Source organism: Lithobates pipiens, unplaced genomic scaffold (assembly GCF_037356315.1).
Source record: "Lithobates pipiens isolate NorthernLeopardFrog02 unplaced genomic scaffold, aLitPip1_a1.2 Scaffold_13, whole genome shotgun sequence".
Lineage (NCBI taxonomy): Eukaryota > Metazoa > Chordata > Amphibia > Anura > Ranidae > Lithobates > Lithobates pipiens.
Genome location: NW_027507718.1, coordinates 209945919 through 209970977, shown reverse-complemented (window position 1 = coordinate 209970977; position 25059 = coordinate 209945919). Strand labels below are relative to the sequence as shown.

Genomic DNA, 25059 nt, shown 5'->3' with positions numbered 1-25059 from the left:
ATTTGTGGGGAGAGCTGTCATCCAACACTAAATCTAATGACAGCGACAATTCTGCAAATGAGCAAATTTCAGTGTTTTTGATTTGATTACATTATTGAATAATTTTTATTATTGTTATATATTATTATTTGGTACAATTATTTATAATTATTTATTATATTATAATTTATGATTTCATTTTTCAAACTTTATTATACCCAGGATGTCTGCTAGACTCTGGTTTGGACAGATTTACGAGAGTTATTCCTAAGAATTACAGGACTACAATATAAAACGCCAAATTTTCATGCAAAATAATGGTACCGCTTTTAGCACCTAAAATCCGAAATAATCATACCGCCAGGGAGGTTAAATGGTAGTATACAATAGTGGCATGAGGTTTGAGGGAGAAACCAGTGAGAGCTGTGGGGATCTGGTAGATTGACACTCTCATAAGTGGTGGCTTCCCACCATGGAAGGGAGGGGGGGGGCAGATTTGATGAACAGGACTGTGTTCAGAGGTGTGAGGTGCAGGAAAAGTGACTACATATTGCACTCATTTACAGGTAAGAGGGGTTTTAACATTACATTTTTTTTGTCAAATTATATTCAATGAAACTTTCTATTTTTTTAATAATTTCCCTGAATGTATTAATTAGTTGAAGTGAACACAAGCTAAGGTAAAACTAAATCATTTTTTTAGATCAGCCTTTTTATGTTTATTCCAATAAAAGGCTTCACAAAGATTAATAATAAATGTCCCTTAAAATATGTGTCTATTTGTAGACACGTAACTTATTAAAGCTAAAAAAGTTCCAGTTGGTCATAAATACCGGCACTTTGAGAACATTTAGCTGGCTAAGAGGCAGTCTGTTTAAGGCTGCTCCTCCAGTGTGCTGTTAATTATTTAAACGCGGAGAGCAGGGTAAATGATCGCCACATCTGTCACCCACACAGAGAAAACCCTCACTCATTGCGGGACCAGATGTGTTTATTTTCAACATGTACTAACTACTAGCTACTTAATGGGTTCCAATCCTTAGCCAAAAGTTAATTAAGCAAACATACTAAACATTAGTTATCTTACATGACAGTCATTTCTACGTTTTATCTTGAACTCTTTAATCAGATCTCTCCAGGAATTCAAGAGGCGTGACAATTATAACCTCAACAGAGCAAAGCTATTTTCTTAATAGCTCCTGTGATTTTAGACCATCACCAGTCACTATAAGTAAATAAGATAATAATAATATAATTATAATAGTATAAACAGTATGTTATTTTATATTAACAAAATTGGGGCCTTGGATTTTCTAACTAATGCTGATCCTTACTGTAGTTATTATTGGTTAAAGAAAGCCCATGCTGAGAGAGATAAGGAAGGCTGCTGTGACATTGAAAATGCTTCATACCTGGCTGTCCTTAATTTTAATACCCCCTAAGTAGTATTTATAAAGTAAGTGTGAAGTTAGAACGCCTATAACTAATTTTTTTTTTTTCTAGGCCAGTAAATTAAAAAAAATGGTAAAATAACAGTATAACAGTCAGGCAATTAATATTTGTAGAATAATTTTTCAAGCAATAGCTACCTCCATATCCTCTCAGGTTGGGTTTCCCTTGAATGGTAAACAATGGCTGTAGCTCTTATTTTAGTTGTTGCAGCCTGTAATATCACTTATTTTAGTTGTTATAAGTTTTTAATTTGTTTTGTATATATTTTATTTAATATCTACTGTATATACAATGTTTGCTTTACAAGTTTATATAAAATACAAGATTAAAAAATTCCAGAGCATGGTGGCTAATGAGACAGAACAGCAGAATCTGCCTGCTTAAAGGCTCTTTTTTGTCTGACTAGAAAGGATCATCCACTTCTGTGTGCAAATTTCAGCTGGAGGTATTGAAATCTATAAATACTGTATTTATCGGCATATAACATGCACAGGTGTACAACATGCACATTCATTTTAAGAGGGGAAAAAACCTAAATGTTAAATAAGGAACTTTGAAGCAAAGTAAGGGTCAGTGCCTATCTGCAGCCTCACTATTGCCATCAATGCAGCCTGATCAATGCCCACCTGCAATCTCACAAGTGGCATCAATGCAGCCTCACCAGTCCACATCAATGGAGCCTCACCATTGCCATCAATGCAGCAGCCTCACCGTTGCCTTCAATGCAGCAGCCTCACCATTGCCATCAATGCAGCAGCCTCACAATTGCCATCAGTGTAGCCTGATCGATGCCCGACAGATTATATACAGTGAGAATCTCCTACAGATCGATGGTCCAATGGCGGCCCAGGAGACGGGTCTTTCTATTACAGAGGCCACCAAGTAAACAGGAGATTCTCACTGTATATAATCTGACGGCGCACGTCCCGCCCCCCTTTCCTTGTCCCCTCAGAGTCAGCTAAAATTGAAGTATTGGCGTATAACATACACGCTATTTGCCCCAAATTTTCATGGTGAGAAAGTGAGTGTTATACTCCAATAAATACAGTAATAGTTTTTTATTAAGAGGCTAACTAAAAGCCTGTGAAAAAATGCCTAAAATTATATTTGCTGGCTGATAAAGGGAACACAAACTAGAAATTTGTAATATTTTACATTTACCTAAATTAAAATAAAATATATAAACAAAAATTAGTCCTGAATATAAAGAAATTAATCATACACCAAATAATTACTATACATTTTCTCTAGGCCTATTTACATTTTTTTTCCTTTAGGTTTATTTTAATTTTTCCCAAATTTTTTTTAACATTTCAAACATTACCTCTGATAAATTTCTTTGCAACTAAAGCTGGCCACACATGCTACAATTTGATTGCACAATGTGCAAAATGCAGTGGCATTTATTAAGCAAAACTCATGTTTTATTAGTCTGACTACCCTTAAAGTGGTTGTATACCCACATTTTTAACTTTTACCTACAGGAAAGCCTATAATAAGGCTTACCTGTAGGTAAAAAAAATATCTCCTAAACCTGTACGGTTTAGGAGATATTCCCCTCGGTATGCGCCGCTGACTGTCGTCAAAATCCGGCAGCAGCCGAGTGGCCGGACTGAAATCTCCCGCGCGCATGCGCCGGAGTGACTATATCGCGGCTCCGGCCACTCACAGCGCCGGAGCCGCGATACCCGGAAGAAACGCAGAGGGAGCATGTCAGCTCCCTCGGCGTGGATCGGGCCAGATGTCGGGGCCTTGTTCTAAGGTAAGTATTTCATAATGAGCTAGTATGCGGTGCATACTAGCTCATTATGCCTTTTGCTTTGCAGGTTTAAAAAAAAAAAAAAATGTGTGGGTTTACTACCGCTTTAACTGCTGAAATCTGAGATTATCAGTCAAATTCGTTAAAAACCAACATAATAAATTTAAAGACTTCTTGACTTCTAGGTTGTGGATCCAATAATGAATCTGCAAGTCGCTAGGTCTAGAGAATTGCAAGTTAACTTCATAAATATTCATCCAGTGATTAGGTGTTCTTCTGTGTTTGTATAACAGCACTTTCAAAATGTATTTAAATTTGCTAGGTGCATTGTTATTGTTTAGGATCCTTTATTACACAGGCATATGGATGCTGAGTACAGTATAGATAAACAGCAATCTACTGTGTGAATAATTGTTTCATGTTTTTGATATATGCTCCATTGTTCCTGCAATGTAAAAATTACAGTAAGCAGAAGAGTTGGTGCAATTATTTCCTGGATTTACCTAGTGGCCGATATTAAAGGACAATATTTTTTTCTAAGAACAGCATGCCCATTGTACAGAACATATGTTCGAAAGGGTTTGTGCATGCAGTCTGAAAAATAAAAACAATGTTTTATAATATATTGAGCCTGTATCTGGAAATAAATCCTATCTGTGATATGTTGCTGCTGCTGTGTAGTCATGGCCACATCTAACAATACAGGTTATATTGCTTAATTGATCATGGGACCATTCCCCTATACTCCATAAACTGTTGTGATTAGAAGTAATTGCTAAGCTGAGGGAAACTTTGACTGCAAATACAGTTAGAGTTCACAGACACACAAAAATAAACAGTTTCCCTACAATTTATATCCTGTGTGAAGATTCCTTTTAAGACAAAAAATATATAAATATATTAAATGAAAAGTAAATATTTAAGCTGCCTAGATTTTCTTTCTATTTTTATCTCCACTAGTACCTTTTATTTTTAACTCTGTGTGAATTTTAACATATCCTTTAACTGCTTTGCTTTGTAGCTTTTATATGACATGCAAGATTCATGAGCAAATTTTACCAGCCCCATTCTGTGAAGTGTTTATCATATGAGATCCTCATTGCCTGTTTTAACACCGTAACAGCGCTCCACAACCGCAAACATTGCACACAGTTATGGGGTTTCCCTATTCTGTTTAATTGGTCACATTGGGCAGGCATTAGTGCCTTTCCAGTTTAAGGGGGAGTGGTTGGGATGTAGTAAAAACACAGCTCAATAACACATTTTTATTGTTCCCAACTACATGTGTAAACAAGGTCATAATAAATAATGATAGATTTGGGAAAGTACTTACTGTCCAGCCTCTTCAAGTACTGTAACTGGACAAAGCATATACTGAGCTTCCACTGTTAGTGGTTTTTCATCTGTGGATAGAAAAGGAGTGTTAAAATTCACAGGTTTTAAAAAATAAGTTGATTAATTATAAGGCAAAATAAAGATAAAAAAATATTGGTGAGGCTAAAAAGCATTAGGAGTAAGCACACCTGCGTTTGACCTGGATGATGTTAGTGGATATTTCTCAGCATTTTTGCTCATACTTTTATTGACAGACTTCTCAGTATTTACAAAGAAAAAATAAAGGAGCACCTTTGCAAATACAAAATAGTTAAGCTGCAAACACATAAGAGAAAGTATCCCTCCCAATAAACATAAATATACAAAAGTGTTGCGCTATATCAAAACAAATTACAAAAATCTGTGGAATATGACAAAGTTTATATATAAAACATATAATGGCCAAGATTCAAAGATATATCACATAAAGTCCACAAAAATTCCAAATCATTGGATTATCTGGAACCCCTGTGCTGCCGTCATTGCATTCCCGAAACTAGAAGCTTATGCCAGCTTGACAGTTAAATTTACATGCGCATGTCTTTGATACCTTATGTGAATGTATTTTATCTATTCAATAAATATGGTACCAGCTTTTATTGCACAATGGAGAAGTGCCTTACATGAATGCCCCTGTCTGGAGTTTAGATGGTTTCCCGCTAGGGAAATTAGAGTGAAAGTCCAGCTGTGATTTCTTAAGTGTTAAATTACTTCTCTTGAGTAAAGAGGGTCATGGTAGTTTGGTAAGCACCTTGCTACACTTCAGGATATGGTAGCTGTTGGTGACTCTTTTTGTTGTGGAACTTTCCTAATGAGCATTTTCTCATGGTCATTTTGGACCCAAAGATTTGAAATATTTTGCATTACCTTATTACTAGACACTTCATCTCAGTAGTACTCGGAGCCTTTAGCAGTCACAATGTGGACAGGCTGCTTGGGCTCACTCATCACCATCCTTACATCAGTTAAGGCCAAGGTTGATTGGCTTTTGTTCGCTTCAGAACTGCTTCTTCCTTCATACAAGTTGATGGAATTGCAAAAGCAGCTAAAGCAGGTCAAGTGCCGATCAATGGTATGCCAAATACATGTGCATTCAATTTGAAATATCAGAAGCATCTCAAACTAATGTCAAAAGTTTGCTGCATTTTCTTTCCAAAAAAGCCCTTTGTCGCAGACTCCTCAAGACCCTCATTGAATTTACAAAATTTTAAGGATAATGACAGCAGTCTGCCACATATTATTGCTACTATTGCACATGGTCACAATGTTTTTAGCTAATTAGCTTTAATCCCTGATATTTACTCCCTTTTTGTAATATGGTGACCACTAAAAAGGCAAGGGAATTTGTCATGATGAATTTTAAGGTCCGTTAAGCACTGAAACTGTAAGCTTTTCAAAATTAGCTTCAAAATTAGTATCAATGAAATTTCTAGTGCTTCAGTTACTGCATATGCACCTCTGTGTACAATTTACTGAGACATTTTATAAATTAGGATTTATTAGTTTTATTTATTGACATATGTCATTTTAAATGCAATTTTATTCCTAATGTTCAACAGCTAATAAAGCCAACAGCAGCTAGATGAACTCAAAATTAGAAAAAAAATAACTTTTTATCTTCCGACTTAATTGCCAGCATTAACCGGTAAGGGTTTAATAGACCTTGGCTGGAACTGGTAAGTACACCTTGCTTACCCATGGATGCCTATGATTATTCAGGATGTGGTTTTACAAATATGCTTTTGATATTATTATCCTAACTTGGATGTTCCTTGTGAACTTGTTGACTATATAATGCCTGAACTATACTGCCTTATTTATGGATTATGTGAGGGAGGTCTGGAAGAATGCAATCCTTTGAGGAATCTTTTAAAGTGATGTTTCTAAGAGCCCCAAGTTGGCAATTTGGTGGTTGTATATCCATCCTCCTCTAGATAGGTACTTTAGGTACACTGACTTGTGATTAAGTGTATACTATAGAAGATGCACTTTGTTATTTGGAGCTGGAAGCACATCCAGTCCACCCATGATGATATACTTAACATAGCTATTGAGGATAATCATTGGATAATTAAAATATATACAGTTTTATATACATATACCCTTTTCTTGCATTCCATATGGGACCTTTTAGAAATCTATTTCACACAGTTTTCACACATGAGATGTAATATTGTACACCATATAATGTAGGATTGTACAACACTGGCTTTGGAGTAGAGTTGAATCTCAAACAAGGTTTTTATTGTTTTTTTTTGTTATATGCATCTTTATTAACTCAAAAACAGAGCAACCTTTTATTTTAGATATGTTATAGTCTAACTGGTATTTGCTTTGATGCTGAAGTGTAGCCTACACATAAAAACAGTTTTGTTAGTTAATTACACATATTTTCTCTGACACCTGATACCTGAGCACACATTGTGGGTCCATAGAAAATGCAGTGAGCATATGATTTGCTTGTTTGTGCATGATTATTAGCAGTCAATATTTACTAGGCTGGTGTAAATGTTAATCTAGTAGTAAACATATTAGCAAGACATTTAAGCTCATTAGTCTGCAAAGAAGCACATATTAAAAAAAGGTTTCCATATAATAGCAGATCTTCTGTCAGCAAATCAAATGAAAAAATTTGAAGGTCAACTTCTTTCAGAAATCACATAACAATTATATGTATCTCAACCAGCTGGATCTTTATGTGGTGCATATCCCATAAAGTGTAGAAACCACAAAACAATAAATAATTTTAGCTTTTTTTCAGGTGTTACAGTGATGCCTACATAGTTTCATAAAAACATGAATTTTAATCATACAAAATTCAGGCGGAACACAGGGAGAGCCTGGCTGCTGTGGAAGAGGATACCCATTTAATCAGCAGACAGTGATTGGACTGATTAATTTTGGGGAAACTGATGGCATACTTCACCTCATCTCCATTTCTGAAAAGCAATCTGTTGATTGAGTCACATCTAAACATTGCCTAAATTTGTCTGAAACCTGTTGCTGTTCCCGTATTTGCATTTGACTCTGAGTTTTATGATTGGATTGGCTGCCATATAGGGGACTAGCAAAGTAATACATTACATACACCCATTAAAGCGTCCCCCCCCCCCCCCCGAGGGTGCAGGTATACCAGGTGCATCTGTATGGCCAATACCAGCAATGGGAGCCCTGCAAGAAACATATTCAGGCATGCATAATCTCTTAAATAAAGTAAGGTCTGGCCATTTGGGTTCACCATGAGGTTTCTTCCCAGCCACCATGGTCACTCATGGTATCTTTTGAAGAAGCAGACATCATAGTCTTTGAAATGTATTGAGAGAGTAAAATCCACCAGCCTTCCACTGGAGAAGTTATTAGCTTTTGACTTAAGTTGAAGTGGCATCTTCAGAAATATATGGTAGAGTAACAGTGACCCATGGTGTGTGGGGGAACTCTCAGATGTGACAAGAATAAGATTAATGTTTTTATGAAATTATGCAGTGATCACTGTAGCACCTGCAAAGTCCTTAAAAAATTATTTATATTCTCGATCTTAAGGCCAGACTCTGTCGCACTGCTGGCATGATGCACTTTAGTGTTTTGATTACTGGTAGTCAGTGACTGCCTCACCCCCTCTCCTCAACACATTCTTATCCTCTCCCACCCTTTCCCCTTTCCGCAACATGCACTCCCTCCTTTTCATTCCCTCCACCCCCTTACCCCTTTTAATTTTTTTAATTAATCATTTTATTTTTTCATTTTTTTTGTTTTATTCTGTAGTTCTTTCTTCCCTCTCCTAGGGTATTTATGTCTAAGCATCATTACCCAATTAAGAATATGCTTGATACCTAGTAATGTTTAGACATGTTGTATTTCTGTTCGGTTGATGCCTATCTATGTGACTATATTGGACTTATAGAGACATTTGTATCTATGTACTATTCAGACATTTTCAATAAACTGTCTAAGTGAAAAAAAAAATATTATATATATATATATATATATATATATAATATATATATTTGTTGCAAATTTTAGCAAATTTTAGCAAATTTTAAGTTGTTTGTTATGTGCTCTAAATACTCAAAGTTTGAGCCAGGGCAATAATATAGCTTTGTGGTTTATATCACTGCTATCAAAGATAGCTAAAAAATATAACTGTGTAACTTAAAACATGTCTAAAACAGGCTAATAATACTTTTTTACAGTTAATCTGCAAACATGTAATGTAGTGGTCTGTTTCCAGAGCTGAATATTTGTATGTACTTACGTTTTGTTGTCTTGTTCACGTGGTATGTACACATGACATTATCTGAATTCCGGCCGAACAAAAATCCATTCCCTCTTAAGACAACTTGAAAACTCTCTAGAAGAATATATAGATGTTTGTGTGATCAAATTGTATAATTTCGCTTACTAACATATATGATTATAGATATAAATTATAATTATAGAGCTATAGAAACTATAGAAACTTGAAAGGAAATTTCTGCAATCATAACGACTGAGAAAAGCTGATCTCTCCAACATTTACTGCTAAAATATAAACACACTTATAACCAATATCAATGGGCTTTGTTCACTTCAGATGGGTTTTGCATTCCCTACAAGTCTACAGGATTGCAAAACTCATTTGAATCAGGTCAAATGATGTTTAGAGGGAGGTCAACTGCAGGTAAAAATGCACATATCCACAAATTCTGAAACTAATGTCATCAACACATTCCCAAAGTCCATTAACCACTTAAGGATCGGAAGGATTTAACCCCCGTTGGAAGGCAACATTTTTTATTTCATAATTACAAGAGGTGTTTGAAATATGAACTATGGCTATAACAAACCTTTGCATTCTTGGGGGCTGTCTGGAATGTAACAAGTTGCACATCAAAGCTTTATAGCATATCAGAATATTAATCTGAAAGAAGCAAGGCTGAACAAAAAACCTGGCTCCTGACGGCTGGTGTGAGAAAGCTCTGCAAGCAAGCTTCAAAAAGGACCATGGCTGACAAGATAATTGATGAATGTCCAATACAGAAATATAATATATTAAATATATTTAATATGCCTCTTGGCAATATCTCATTGGACAGGCAGGTAGTGGGGTGTGGTTATGAGTGGGTCTGAATGAATGTGTAAAAAAGTGCACACAGAAGGGAAATCATCAGTTTTTTTCACTCTTGGCGCTTCCCTGATGGTTCTCTGAGCATCATGGCTCTCTCTATTACCATCTTGAGCCCAGCTGATGAGACAATATCTAGAGGACAGCCTTGCAATAAGTATATTTGATGTTCTTTTGTTATATGCTCTATAGTATTTTCATGTTATTTATTTCCCAAGAAAATAGGAAAATGCTAAGACGTTAAAAAGCAGTGTGTTTGTTTTCATAGCTAACCTTATATTATTGTGCTATCAACAGTAACTATCAGATTTTTTTAGACTAGCTAACTATAGGAATAGACAAATTAATACATATATGGAATAAATAGAGGGAATCCGTAACCACCCTCAGATAATATTTAGTTTAGAAATGATTTCAATTGGCACCCCAGATTTATTTCACCCCCCTTAATGACCAGGTCATCTTTTGTGATACGGCACTGCAACGATAATAAATATCCCCCAAAAAAACAGCACTGCACTATTTTATATTATGTCATTACATTTTTTTAACATTTGGCTCAGATTACTCAGTATACAAACACAACTTTTATATACCAGTTTTTTGAGAATTTTATAGAAAATAAGAATATTTAAAAGTATAAATGCATAGTAGTTTTATGTAATACATTTCCCCTGTGATTTGGCCTACATTTGAATGTTTATCTCTACATTCACCTGTCACCATCACATATCTGTGCTGTTAAAGTAAATGTTTTAGTCAGAAAATCAATTATCCCATTTCTCTGGAATCATGCTCATCCACCCAACCCTCAGGAAATATTAAATTAAAGAAGTGATGCTTTGCCTATGGAGCAAAACAAGCACAGCTCTTAAAATCTTAGGTCTGACATGTGTATCCTGTCAAATTTATTTGGCTAACAAATATTCAATCCACTTTGTCCTGTGACATAAATTGCCTACCTATTATATAACCTGAAAAATATTAACTATAATAGGCTTGCAATACACATAAAAGAAAGGTACCATTGCTATTAATGCTAGACAGATCTCTATTAATTGCAGTAGCAATAAATTAGCAAATGTTTTATTAAAAATGTAATTTTGATCTTACCCAAAGTAAAGTTCAATTCTAAACAAACAGCTACAGTAAATACATCATTGAATTATAAACTCTATACTATTTTTCCTGCATGGAATTTGCAGTTCAGTTTAGCCAGTCCAATTAATTACACACATCTATCCCTATTATGTAGGTGTCGCATCCATGTATCATTATATACCAAAACTATAAAGAAAAAAAACAGACTTTACTGGCCCAGGAAAAAGCACACATGGTACAATGCAAAATCATACACAAAGTTTTATTACAAACGTTACATAAAAGATACATAAAGACCCATTTTGAGTCATAAAATCAATGTCTGTACACAAACACAACTATCCACTGCATTTATCTACCATAGCAAGTGATTACACTTGAATAAATTGCTAGCTACAATAATAGGATTATTCTGTTAAGTCCTCATGGGTCAACACATTTCTCAAATGTTTCTTCAGGACACATAGAGGAGAATTGCAATGGTGACTTAATTACCGGTACAAAAAATACAGGCCGATATTCTGTCTGTGTGTATGTCTGTTCAAAAGAAGTCTGAAGGCTTCTGTCGGATGTGCATGCTGGAAAACCAGCAGCCAACCAACTCCCAATCAGTGCTCTCAGCTAATAGCAGAGAGAGCTGACCAGTGTGTTCTGCAAGGCGGGGGGGCATCCCCCTGTCAGAACACGGGGGAGATAGCTGGACTAACCTCGCATGGTTAGTACAGTGGGTCTTGACCGACGCTGTCAGTTTTTTTGTGCAACCAAAAAAAACTGTAGTGTGTACCAGACTTTAGGCTGTGCGAGTGTGACATACAGGAAACCACCAAGGAGGGCACAGAAGCACCAGGTCCTGCAGCAGCCAGGTCCCTTTTAACCATTGAAAATCAAAACTTTAGTTCCGCAAAACTTTAGTTAGATACTGCCGCCACTTTTGTTTTATACAAGCGCTTGAAACACTTTTAAAATGTAAGTGTGTTACCTTTTTAATACATTTTCTTTGTCATATGGAATTACACTATATGGTCTTCTCTATCCGTTCTTATCTACCGGTCGAAACTTGACACCACATATCCTTGTGCGGAGATGGCCCTTTCTTCAAAAGTTTTGGGACACATCTCCAGAGATTATATTCCAACTGTCAGCTGACACTTTAAGCTCTATTGACTCATAGAACGTAGGTTCTTTTGGGTCTGAGCTATCTGGTAAGCTCACATTTTCATAAGTGGTGGTGTTGTCACACTGGTGATTGCAAGTCAATAAATTTTTTGTTTGTTTGAAGAACGTCCAAACTTCTGATCAATCACTTGGGACTTTTGCCATGATTTCTTTCACTTAAAGATCTTTGCACAATTTTTTCAGTTCATTGCTTTAATGTAAAAACCTGTTACTGAACAGTTTACTATAAGTTTATTTTATGTCTATGTATGTGTTATGTTAATGTTATTGCACTGGTCACTTTTTTATTGTACTTTTTATATCTGGTATCACCTTATCATAAGATTGGTTGTCAGTACTTGTCACCATTTATTTTTTCACCTTTGCATATATGGTGGCTCTAGCATTCGTCTAGCTAGGCCATTGCTTCAGCTATTTCAGCGCTACACTTTATATATCTATCCACTTTTGAAACAAACTTATCTAGTTGTTGTGTTAGCTGCTCTTTTTTATTCATTTTAATTTTCAGGCAGCGAAGTGTTACCTTGATTTTATACACCACCATAAGAAAACTCTATTTGTGGGGAAAAAAGGACGTCAATTTTGTTTGGATACAGCATCGCACAACTGCGCAATTGTTTTTTAAAGTGACACAGTGTCGTATCGCAATAAATGGCCTGGTCATTAAGAGGGAAAATCTTCCAGACTGTACAACAAATAGCACCTGTAAAAGAAGATACTTTAAACTTTAGTTTGAGGAATCTTTACTCTACTGCAATGCTACACCGTCAAGAGGATCTGCACATCTGACACAATTCTGAGTGTTGGACATATGCATCCCCAATTGTTTGCCCCCCCCCCCCCGCCCCAACTCCTGTGCAAAAATATCACAAATAAGGTTCACAAAACAAGTGTCCATGTTAAACGTGGAAAAAAAAATCTTCCATAAAGGAAGGTTCCTCCAAGGAATGACAGCTCACATGGATTCACAATCTGTTTACCAGATGGAGTTGACCCCTTGTTTTTAGTGAAAAAGGCTTGTGCATATAAGACCAGCAATAAATGTCTGACAGTTCCTCCAGGAATCTTCCTTCAGCTCTATGGCAAGTATATAGCTTAACCCCATAAATTGCCACTCAAAACCGTTGTTCTCCATATAGATAACACAAAGGAAAGGAGCCCCCCATAGTGAAAGAATGTTTATTAAAAAAAAACTAAAAGTACTGCACTTACATATCCTGTCACCATCCTGTAATAAGACCATAAGCCCGCCTCATCCAAGATGGCTGCTGCACACTTTCTGTTCCAGATGTGACATCAGCCAGAACTACCGCTAAACATGGTTTGTCTTTAAAAATTCATGTCCCCAGGGGTTAGCTTGTTTGTTCTTTTAATAAACATACTTTCCCTATGTGAGGCTCCATTATTATCATATTATCTATGAGGAGAACAACTGTTTTGAGATACAATTTATGGGGCAAAGCTGTATACTTAAAATCAAAATAATATAGTGCAGCGCAACAAGCAACAATGTATCAAATACTCAAAGAAATACGTAGATATCTATCAATGTGTTCTAAGAGCAAAATAATTTTGCTACAATCAAAAAAACAAAACAACAGTGAGCCCAAGTACACACTGAACTGCGGGAATGAAGCCGTGGGAGTTCAGCTGCCACGGGGCAAGGATGGGAAGACCAGAGCTGTGTAGGATGTTGAAGTGCAGCGTGGCACGCACTAGTCAGAAGTGACAACCAAAGAAAGTGACGCACTGCGTTTCAGAGCATGCATGGTAATCGTGGTGAAGCCGCATCTCTCCTTTCTTGAGCTTGAGAAAGGAGCGATGCAGCTTCACCACGGACTGCAAGCTTGAGAAAGGAGTAATGCAGCTTCACCACAGACTGCAAGCTTAAGAAAGGAGTACTGCAGCTTCACCATGGACTGCAAGCTTGAGAAAGGAGTAATGCAGCGTCACCATGGACTGCAAGCTTGAGAAAAGAGCGATGCGGCTTCATCATGAACTGTCACGCATGCTCTGAAATGAGTTGTGTCACTTCCTTTGGTTGTCACTTCCGACGAGTGCATGCCATGCTACACTGCAACACCCTACACAGCTCCAGTCTTCCTACCCTGGCCTCATTGGTTTAACCACAGCCACTAGCTCAGCTGATTGCTCCCTGCTAGTGCAATCCCTGAATTACTAGCACCGGTTCATGTTTTGATGTGCCTAACTAATTTCTACCTTATGTGAACGCACAATCTGTTGGTCTTAATAAATTGTTTTTGAGATATTACTTTCTTCTTCATTTCCCCTTCCATGCAGCAGCAGGGCAGGGGATGCTGTTAGAGTGGTGAGAGGTTAAACATGGGAAGAATTGGTTACTTTTTTTTAAAGTGCACCCATTTGTCTCAATATTTATCCAGCACAACCCTCCTCCAACCCACCCTTCACTATAGCAGCAGCCAGTAATGTGCAACTACATTTAGTGCTTTTGCAGTTCCCGCAAAGGTTGTTTAGTATAGCCTGATCTACCTGAGCTACTGCTGCGCAATTTTTTTGACCCCCAAAGCTGTAGATTTGTTGCTAGTTGACAGTGGGGAGAACATGCAATATTAGCAGACCTGGGAAGACCAGAGACTTCATTGACACTTAAACATATCATGGTGCTAACAGCACCTTTATTTAAATGATAAATACAAATTAGTTGCCTGTCTATTTAAAGTCACTTTTTCCCACAGATGTGCAATGTAACCCATAACCCCAAGCCTGGGCATCAGATTTTACTGGCCGTTATTGCAACTAATATGCAGGTACTAGACCTCACCGCCATATTGTGATGTCACGAGCATCATATGGCATTCACCACCACAGTGCAGGAATAAGGCTCAGTTCACACCTATGTGTTTTTTTGGGCTTCTTGCAGAAATGCAATACAGTTCATTTAACATGGTTTCCTATGGGACGCGTTCACATCTATGCTTTTTTCAGCCACTGCGTTTTAGGAAAGGGTCCAGGAATATTTAATTGCAAAACTATGCTTTTTTTTTTTGCTTTTTGACTTCAATGGAGATGCTGCAGAAAAGCATTTTGTGCATTTTTGACGCAATTTGCATTTTTTAACCACTTCAGCCCCAGAAGATTTGGCTGCTGAATGACGGGCCATTTTTTGTGATTCAACACTGCGTCACTTTAACTGACAACTGCACGGTTGTTCGACTTTGCACACAAAATGTACATTTTTTTCCCCACAAATAGAGCTTTCTTTTGGTGGTATTTGATTATCTCTACGGTTTAAATTTTTTGCGCTATAAACAAACAAAGAGCGTACATTTTGAAAAAAAACCACAATATTTTGTACTTTTTGCTATAATAAATATCCCCATTTTTTTTTTTTTTTTTAAAGCTATTTTTCCTCAGTTTAGGCTGATATGTATTCTTCTACATATGTTTGGTAAAAAAAAAAATTGCAATAAGCGTATATTGATTGGTTTGCGCAAAAGTTATAGAGTCTACAAAATAAGGGATAGATTTATAGCATTTTTATAAATTTTTTTTTATTTTTTTTACTAGTAATGGCGGTGATCAGTGATTTTTTTGGCAGGCACATCATGACCGTTGGACACATTTTTGGGACCATTGGCATTTATACAGCAATCAGTGCTATAAAAATGCATTGATTACTTTAAAAATGTCAATGACAGTGAAGGGGTTACCACTAGGGGGCAATCAAGGGGTTAATTGTATTCCCTGTGTGTGTCTCCAACTGTAGGGGAAGGAGACTGACTAGAAGAAGTGATGGATTGTGGTTTCTAGCTATTAGGAACTCATTATCTGTCTCTCCTCACAGAACAGAACAGGGATTTGTGCGTATACACACACACACATCACTGTTCTGCCTCTCGTGCTTGCGATCGCTCATGGCCGGCGGTCATCGCGACTAGGGATGAGCTTCGAGTTCGAGTCGAACTCATGTTCGACTCGAACATTGCCTGTTCGCCTGTTCAGCGAACAGTGAACAATTTGGGGTGTTTGTGGCAAATTCGAAAAGCCGCAAACACCCTGTACAAGTCTATGGGAGAAATTTAAAGTGCTAATTTTAAAGGCTAATATGCAAGGTATTGTCCTAAAAAGTGTTTGGGGACCTGGGTTCTAAAGTTCACACGAAGTTTAGGTCTGTTCGCAGGTTCTAGGAAACCATGTTAAATGAACTGTATTGCATTTCTGCAAGAAGCCCAAAAAAACACATAGGTGTGAACTGAGCCTTATTCCTGCACTGTGGTGGTGAATGCCATATGATGCTTGTGACATCACAATATGGCGGTGAGGTCTAGTACCTGCATATTAGTTGCAATAACCTTGATGCCATCTTGCCACAGCCCAGGGGGCAAACATAAATGTTTGAATATTGAACTTTGTATGTAAAATTTTGTATTTGAACTAAACAAGCATTGTATATCCTTCACCAACTAACATACTGCGTATCATGTATTTTTACTATAAGCATGCATTCTGATTTTAAACCTAAAACCTAAGAGGGAAAGAAAAACACCATTTTACTTCCTATATTCTTCCTTTAATATAGCTATAGGATAATAATAGACGGTAAATATTGATGCTACATTCCAATTTCGCTCAAGCAAGCTTTAGTAATTTGATAGTCCCCAGCTATGAAGGTGATGTAAAGAATGTTTATGGCCCACTGTAGGATGAACTGTGTACTTCACACCTTCCCAGCTGCTTTGCCTTTTTTAATACTCTTTTGATCATTTTTATATCTTGGATTGCATTGTGTTTCCTTTTATGAACACTAAACGCAGAAATGTTTCACTTTTTCTGTGTGACCTAGCACACTGATTACAGAGTTGTCAGCAGCTGAGCTGTCGATAAACTACGATAAACCTGGGGATGCTTCTGTGCCGAGAAATATTAAAACTGGTAACTGTGCTGTGCAGGAGAAATAAGAGTAGGCCAAAGTAATATCAAAAATAAATAAATATGTAACATTTTGCATTGGATAACTTTAATGTAGTTATGCTCAATCACTTTTATTTATTTTTTCAGATCACCATCCTTTCCATAAAAATATCCGAGCATGAATATTTATTTGGCTGTAAGACAGAAAAGCGAGAGAGACGGGAAGTTTTACTTTATGTGGTGATAGCACAATATAGCATGGCGTGGTGTAAGGCTAAAAGAAGTCAGTATACCTTACAGCTTATAAATAGGTAAAAAAAGAACATACGGTAAATGAGCTTACCGCCAACACACACAGATGATGGATCTACGGTCAAAATTTCTGAGCACGACTTCTTTAATATCTGCACAAAAGAAAACTTCTTAATTAGAATTTAAGTGTTGCTGAAAGCTAAACAACATGTAACAACCAAAACACAGTTAAAATACATATTTAGAAAATAATTGATCTGCCAAAGGATTTCCAATTACAGAAACCAGTTCTGTGAGCCAGGTACCCCTGTCAGTTCACTGAAGTGGCAAAACAGCTTGGTTAAGAATATGGGTAAAACATCCCCCCAGCCTGTTGATTGGATAATGAAGAACAGATGCATAATGATGAGGTCATACTATTGCTCAATCTGTCTCTACTCATATGGACAGAATCTGTGCTAGCACACATGCATTTAGCAGAACTTCATAGGCTCAGCGTTCTTTCCTTCACTCAGTCTGAGTGCTGCTATATACAGTAAGTGACTCTATTAACCGATTCAGCCCCGGAAGATTTTACCCCCTTCCTGACCAGAGCACTTTTTGCGATACAGCACTGCGTCACTTTAATTGACAATTGCGCAGTCCTGCGTCGTTGCACCCAAACAAAACTGACGTCTTTTTTTCCCCCACAAATTTTTTTTGGTGGTATATTTTTGGTAAAAAAATAAAAAAATGCAATAAGCGTATATTGATTGGTTTGCACAAAAGTTATAGCATCTACAAAATAGGGGGTAGTTTTATGGCATTTTTATTCTTAATTTTTTATTATTGTGCAGACTTATATCGGCGTGGAGTGGTCGGCAAGTGGTTAAACTGCATTCCCCTTGCTTTCAACATAAGTTGGAGACACTGTTGAGATCATTCAGAGATATTTGACAGATGCATTTCAGCTGACAATTTACCTCTATCTGAGCTGCATTTCACTTGTTTATAATGCTACCCATACCATATACCAGTTGAAAAATCATTCAAACCGTTTTCGAAAAAAACAAACACTCGGTTGTGAGAGAAAACGATATTGCCATCATGTATTGACCGAATTACCAATGATTTTTTGCTTCTGGGTCACATATGTGCAGTACCAACAGTTCAAACCTCAACGGGCAAGAAACATGTTAACCTTTCAATTTATAATCTGTTAGCCAGGAGTCTTCCCTTCAATTCTTTGGCTCAAAATTGTCACAATGAATTTCTGATTTGTGCCCATAAACTGGATGAAAAACGCTTTTATGCTTTGACGATACATGTCTAGAGTATGGAGCCTATGTATTGACGCCATCTTGAGACATATTGTCTATGAAAGGTGTTTTCGGCTTGCAAGGCTTACAGTGCCATCTTTGTGAGTTTTATACCTAACCTTTTTTATATATTATTAAACATTTTAAACAGAGAGCGCTAGATTCTGCTTTCCTTCTTCTGCATATCCATCATATTTGGTGAAATGATCAGGATTTTTATCCTATGGAAATAAGTGATTTGAAGGAGCAAAGTGATTATCAGCACCATGCCAGCCTTCTCTATTATCCCCAGAGGGGTACACTGCTGATTTGACTCAGATGTGAGGTGAGCAGCCTGTGATGCCATGTATACATGTTTGGACTTTGGATGTGAGCATATTGTCGGAAAGTCCAACCGTGTGTATGCTCTATCGAACATTTGCTGTTGGCATTTCCATACACAAATGTTTGAGAGCATGTTCTCAAATTTTCCCACAACTTCACTTGTTGTCAGAAAGTCTGATCATGTGTACACAAGTCCGTCACACAAAAGCTCACGTATGCTTGGAATGAAGCAGAAGGAGCTGCACTAGCTATTGAACTTAATTTTTCTCGAATCATCGTACGTGTTGTACATCATCGCGTTCTTGACATTCGTAATTTTCGACATTTGTGTGACTGTGTGTATGCAAGACAAGTTTGAGCCAACATCCTTTAGAAAAAAATCCACGGTTTTGTTATCGGAAATGAGACTGGTGGAGGAAAGCACAAGCACTTTGAGTTTTTGCACAGTTGATTTTTAGATTTTTTGAATTCACTTCAATCAGTCACAGATACTATATATGAACTTTCAGCAATATATATTTACTGATTACCAATTTTAGCTACACTTTTATTATTATTGATGTTTTTTTATAGCACAGCACTGTCTATTGATTATTTGCACCTTTTAAGTGAAGTGAGAACACTTGTTAGTGGTAGCAGCTATAATTAAATATTCAAAATTTATTTACATCACTAAATTGGGAAAATTGATATTCACTTTATACATTCTACCACTGAGCTTGAGTCCACCCTGTTCTTCTCCAGATATTTATAAGTGATTGAGTCCACCCCGTTTTTCTCCAGATATTTATAAGTGATTAGTTACTATGGGGCGTGATCCTACTGTCCGGTGGCAATGGGCAGAAATCTCCCAAAATCACTGTTAGCTCATTAATAAGTCTCAGTGTCAAGCTTCCAGAACAATCTAGTAAAATATCTACACAATGGGGTTGATTACTAAAGGAAAATAGACTCTGCACTTACAAGCGCAGTTGCTCAAGAGCTTAGTAAATGAGGTAAAGCTTGACTTTGCAAAAAATACCCAATCCCATGCAAGGAAAAACAAAAAACAAAAGAAAAGAGCAATAATGCAAAAAAGGGTAGTTTTGAAAATATCAAAGAATTGTTTTTTCTTTCATATATGAAAGAAATAGGTAGCAACTGTATAGTAACACGTCTGTAGACATTTTTTTTCCTTAGGCTTCCTTTACACTACCATTCTGATGCATCCATCGTATTCCAGCAGCAATAATAAGCACATTTTTACAGCTGGAATGACTGGGGCATGCAAATACCAATAAGCTAATGGCAGTCTGACGGTGGCCACCACTGCTAGCATATAGGCACGCGCAAAATGGTTACTTGTGGTTAGGGATGGATGTATTAGCCTGTGGATGTAGTCAGCTTTGTTCAAGCTCAGACATCTTGGAGTTGCAAAAAGAAAACCCCTCTTTTTTTGACAAGTCAACCCATAACCATGCATTTTAAGTAGCAGTTAAGCACTACCAATGTGTAGCACTTCAAAGCAGGAAATGGTAACTATTTTTCAAATATGGCTGCCCCATATACATATATAAATACAAATTATCCCTAAAACCTAGGCTTTTTAAAAAGTTAGCCCACATTGATATATTTAGGTAAAAAAATTATTTAGAAGACTAAGCATTTCCATTAATGTGATTCATAATATCTACACCAATGGGGTAATGTCCACTTATTATACAATAACACAAAACTGGACAGCCTTATTATCTCTCAATTTCATAATGCAACTTTTTCCAGAAACAAGTTTAACACAAGTCCATAGAACTATGTAAATATAGTAACATTTTCCAAGTGGATGTGAAGCGATGTAAAATATATGTATCCTGACAATAAAAGAGATAAACGGTTTGCAGATGAAGCAAGCAACTAAATATCTTCCTGTATGTGCTAAGTGCTACTAAAACTCAGCTGAAAAAAAAATGTTGCCATAAAAGTGAAACATGTTTCTGTTTTATTTGAGCTCTTTATCGGGGTCTATGAGAATGGTGATGCATTACTGCATGCTGGGAAACTGGCTGCCACCGCAGGGAATGAACACAAACCAGCTACAGAATGAAGAATGTACTTTCATTCGGGTGATATGTCAGGAGTGCCAGAAGTCCATTGATTATGTGCCATTATTATAGATGCTTATTACACATTCATCTAGAAAAAGAGTACAGTAATATCTGTTGAATAATGTAATAATTGAACAGGGCATTAAATAACCCTAACTGTCCTCATAAGGAAGATTGCTGCTAAATTTCACTATCACCGTTCCCTGTAAAGATACAAAGCTCACTCACAGCCCTTATCTCAGCACACTTCAGGGACTTGTAGGCTCAAGTACTGCCATATTGTTGCTAATATAATCTGATAGCTAAAAATGAAAAGTGATCATGACGTACTTCATGAGATAGTGTGCTAATTACAAATTCTTACAGTTAGCAAATGTATTCAGAGGTAAAACACTGTTTATGACGATGATGTGGTTAGAACTATAGGCTTGCATCACTGGACATCTGGGTCCTGTTACCACCAAGGATACAAGAGTTTGCATGTTTTTCTTGTGTTTGCACATGACTCCTTGAGTGCTTATGGTTCCTGACAATAGTACCTATTAAAACCTGTCCATTCTGATGTGTTATGCTAACGTGTGTTATGTAGCGAGTTAACTGGTGTTGTGTTAAGGCAGTGCATTCAATTTTATTGGACTGCCAATGCCCTAGATCATACAAAAAAATGCACCTGCACCTTTTTTTCTACCCATACCCTACCTATAGGACTGACTGGCACTTGACTCAGGTTTTGTTTTACATAGCCCTGTTGAACATTGCTGATTGTTTAATGACTGTACAGCAAGTCCCCTACTTACGAACTAGCTCGTTTGTACGTCCAACTTGTTTAAAAGTCCAACAAGGATCAGTGCGTGCAGATAACGGCTGTAAGCACTGATTAGGGATGGGCCAAACACCCTCCTGTTTGGTTCACAGCAGAACTCCTGAACAGGGGAAATGGTCAAACCCGAATAACAAACCCCATTGAAGTCAATGGGAGCCGAACAGGGAAAATCAAAAGTGCCCATTTTGAAAGCTTATATGCAAGTAATTGGACATAAAATGGGTATGGGGGTCTGGGTACTGCCCTGGGGGACATGTATCAATAATTTAATAGTCAAATTCCATTTAAAATGACTCGAAGTTACAATTTCCGCCACCCGGCTATTAAACAAATAAAGAACAAAAACTGTATGGGGTTCCCCCCAAAATCTGGTGGGGGGGGGGGGTTCTGGGATCTAGGGGCCCCCTTGTTAAAGGGGGCTTCCATATTCCAATAAGCTGCCTGCAGATCCGGCCAACCACAGCCCAGGGTTGTCAGAAAGAGGCTCTTGTCCCCATTCTATGCATTAAGATGAAAAACCTTCTGTAGTGCAGCAACCTCCCAGACCCCCTCCCATTTTACTTACCTGAACCCCATCGTTCCAGCAACGGGGACAAACCTAGCAGCTCCAGCCACTGTCTCGGGTCCTCATTGGATAGATTGATAGCAGCAGGAGACAAATCCAGAGTCAATCAAATCCAGTGACACAGACGGGGTCGAGTTCTGCTGACTGTGTTAATAGATGCAGCACCGGAAGCACACCCGCATGAGTGCTCCCATGGAATGCGGCTCTCATGGTGCAATCGAGAAGAGGAGCAGCCAGGAGCACCACTGAGGGACCCCAGAAGAGGAAGATCAGGGCCACTCTGTGCAAAACCCTTGCACAAAAGTATAAGTAAGTATGACATGTTTGTTATTTTTTTTTTAACCTTTACAACCCCTACAACCAAGCCAGCTTCCCCGCTCTGCTCCTTAACAACCAGCTTACACTGCACTCTGATTGAGAAAAGCTTTGCCTAACCAGGGCGCAGAATGCACTGTGCAGTGCTCAGTGTGCAGCGCTCAGCGCATTGCAGGATGTTTGTGGGAGCGAACACCCTGCAAATTCGGGTGCTCGGTTAACGACCAAGCAGGCAAATGGTTGAACGAAACAAAATTGGAGTGTGTATCAGCTTTACAGGATTGGACATGCAAACACGTTTGCATCTTTGAAAGTTTACAAGTCGAATGTTCATATGCATTGGACTTACTGTATATTTTTGCCTGTTACATTTTGACATTTGTTTGTCACCTTGATAAAGGGGTCTTTACACAGTCCTGAGACAGCCTTGGAGCTATGCCTTACAAGTACTACAAGGCTGTATATTTGTAACTGTTGGTGTGCTGTCTTCTACTTTCAATTCACTGTTTAAAACAGTCAGTTTACAAAAAAAGCAATAAAAATCAATGTATTAGTTACACATTGTTGTGTAACAGAATAGGAACATCAATGCTTGTGCGTTACCCGGCATAATAGCCAATGTTCACAGCATTAGTACAAATAGATATAAAATCATTACAAATGTTACACATCCATGGACAAAAACAAGTTATGGGGGTGACTTGTGTATTCTCTAAACGACTATAGTAGGGGTCTCCAACCATCGGCCATGGCCCACTACGTAGCCGGTGGATGAAGGAAGTGAGTAGGTGGGCAAACAGAGATTACATCATCTCTCTCAGCCCCCCACATCACTGCTCTTCCGCCCTCACAGCCGGTGTTCTGTCAGCCTCAATGTCAGAGGTTTGGTGGTGAGCAGGGAGATGACATTGTCTTTCACTACCCACCCCACATCACTGCTCTCCTGGCTTCACCCAGAACAAACCACTGCACAGAGGCCTGCCTCTGTGCCAAATGGACCAGTGCTGCCACCAATGCAGTGACATATCACATCTGGTGGCAGGCAGCGTGACAAGTGACATTCCGCTTCTGGTGACAGGCAACGTGGCAGGTGACAATCAACATCTGGTGGCAGGCAGCGTGGCAAGTGAAACTTCACATCTGGTAGCAGGCAGTATGGCAAGTGACAATCCACATCTGGTGGCAGGCAGCGTGGCAAGTGACAGTCCACATCTTGTGGCAGGCAGCGTGGCAAGTGACAATTCACATCTGGTGGCAGGCAGGGTGGCAAGTAACCATCCACATCTGGTGGCAAGTGACAATTCACATATGGTGGCAGGCAGCATGGCAAGTGACATTCTGCATCTGGTGACAGGCAGCATGGGAAGTGACATTCCGCATCTGGTGGCAGGCGACTTGGCAAATCAAAAGCTGCATCTGTTGGCAGGTGACAGTGGCAAGTGACACGCTCAGGGCTCCCACTGATTCTGCATTATGAGTTGAAATATTTAATTTATTACTACAATGTAATAATAGAAATAATGAGCTTCAATCACCATGACACCATATCAACCATGGTGCCATGATGATTGAAGCACTAACATCAGCCATTGCCCTGACAAATTGTCCACGAAAAAAATCGCTTACCCCCGCTTACCCCCACGGTCCTTAGCACAATTCTCTTCCACACAGCCAGTCCCCAATGCCAAAGAGGTTGGGGACTGCTGGCCTGTAGAGTGCTCCTCAGCAGCTGGGATCTATAGGGCATATTGACTGAAATGGCTCAATACATATAAATGCTCAGTAATGATGGGCTCAGGTGTGTTTCGATCGTACTTGCCAGGAAGCCGTCACTGCACATCGTTAATCAAAGGCAGTGTGTGTATGTGCAGCTGTGGACCAGGAAATGCCTCAATGCCTATGCCTATGATTGGTGGTGTGCAGTGATGGTTTCCTGGCGGGTACTTTCCAAACATGCCTGAGCCCATCATTAATACTCCACAAAGCATTTGCTTTGTACTGAGAATCGTGTACACAGCCTCTGATGGGTTTTGTGCTTCAAAGACAGCTCTTTGTGCTCACCTGTCTGCAGTAGTACTGAATTAATGCCGCGTACACACGACCGGACTTTCCGTCAGAATAGGTCAGACGGAATCATTCCATCAGATATTCCAATCATGTGTTGGATAATCTGATCATTTTTCTTTAAAAAATTCAGACGGACCTAGAAATAGAACATGTTTCAAATCTGTCAGGTGGACTCAATTCCTATCGGGAAAACCATTTGTCTGTATGCTGGTCCGACGGACCAAATATGACGCAAGGGCAGCTATTGGCTACTGGCTATTGAACTTAATTTCCTAGTCCCGTCGTATGTCATCACGCTCAAAACTAACGGACTTTCGAACAGGCTTTAGTCCGTTCATGTGTGGGCAAGTCCATTTGTTCGGAAGTCCGTCGTAACTCCGTCGAAAGTCCTTCCTTGGACCTTTTCCTGCCGGAAGGTTCAGTCGTGCGTACGCGGCATAAGTGTTTGTGTGTGAAATATAAAAAAGTGTAAAATTATTAGTTCATTAGTTCTAACTAT

General features: G+C 38.2%; 1 protein-coding gene across 2 annotated transcripts in view; it reads right to left on the bottom strand.

Annotated features, from left to right (window-relative positions):
* ANTXR2 (ANTXR cell adhesion molecule 2) overlaps window positions 1-25059 on the bottom strand; it is a 301029-nt gene that overhangs the window by 133209 nt on the left and 142761 nt on the right. For both annotated transcript variants that reach the window (XM_077476177.1, XM_077476176.1), the window contains exons 9-11: window positions 17179-17239; window positions 8817-8912; window positions 4524-4593 (exon numbers count right to left, since the gene is read on the bottom strand). In XM_077476177.1, coding sequence (XP_077332303.1) covers window positions 4524-4593; window positions 8817-8912; window positions 17179-17239 — 227 coding nt within the window. The remainder of the gene's footprint in view (window positions 1-4523; window positions 4594-8816; window positions 8913-17178; window positions 17240-25059) is intronic.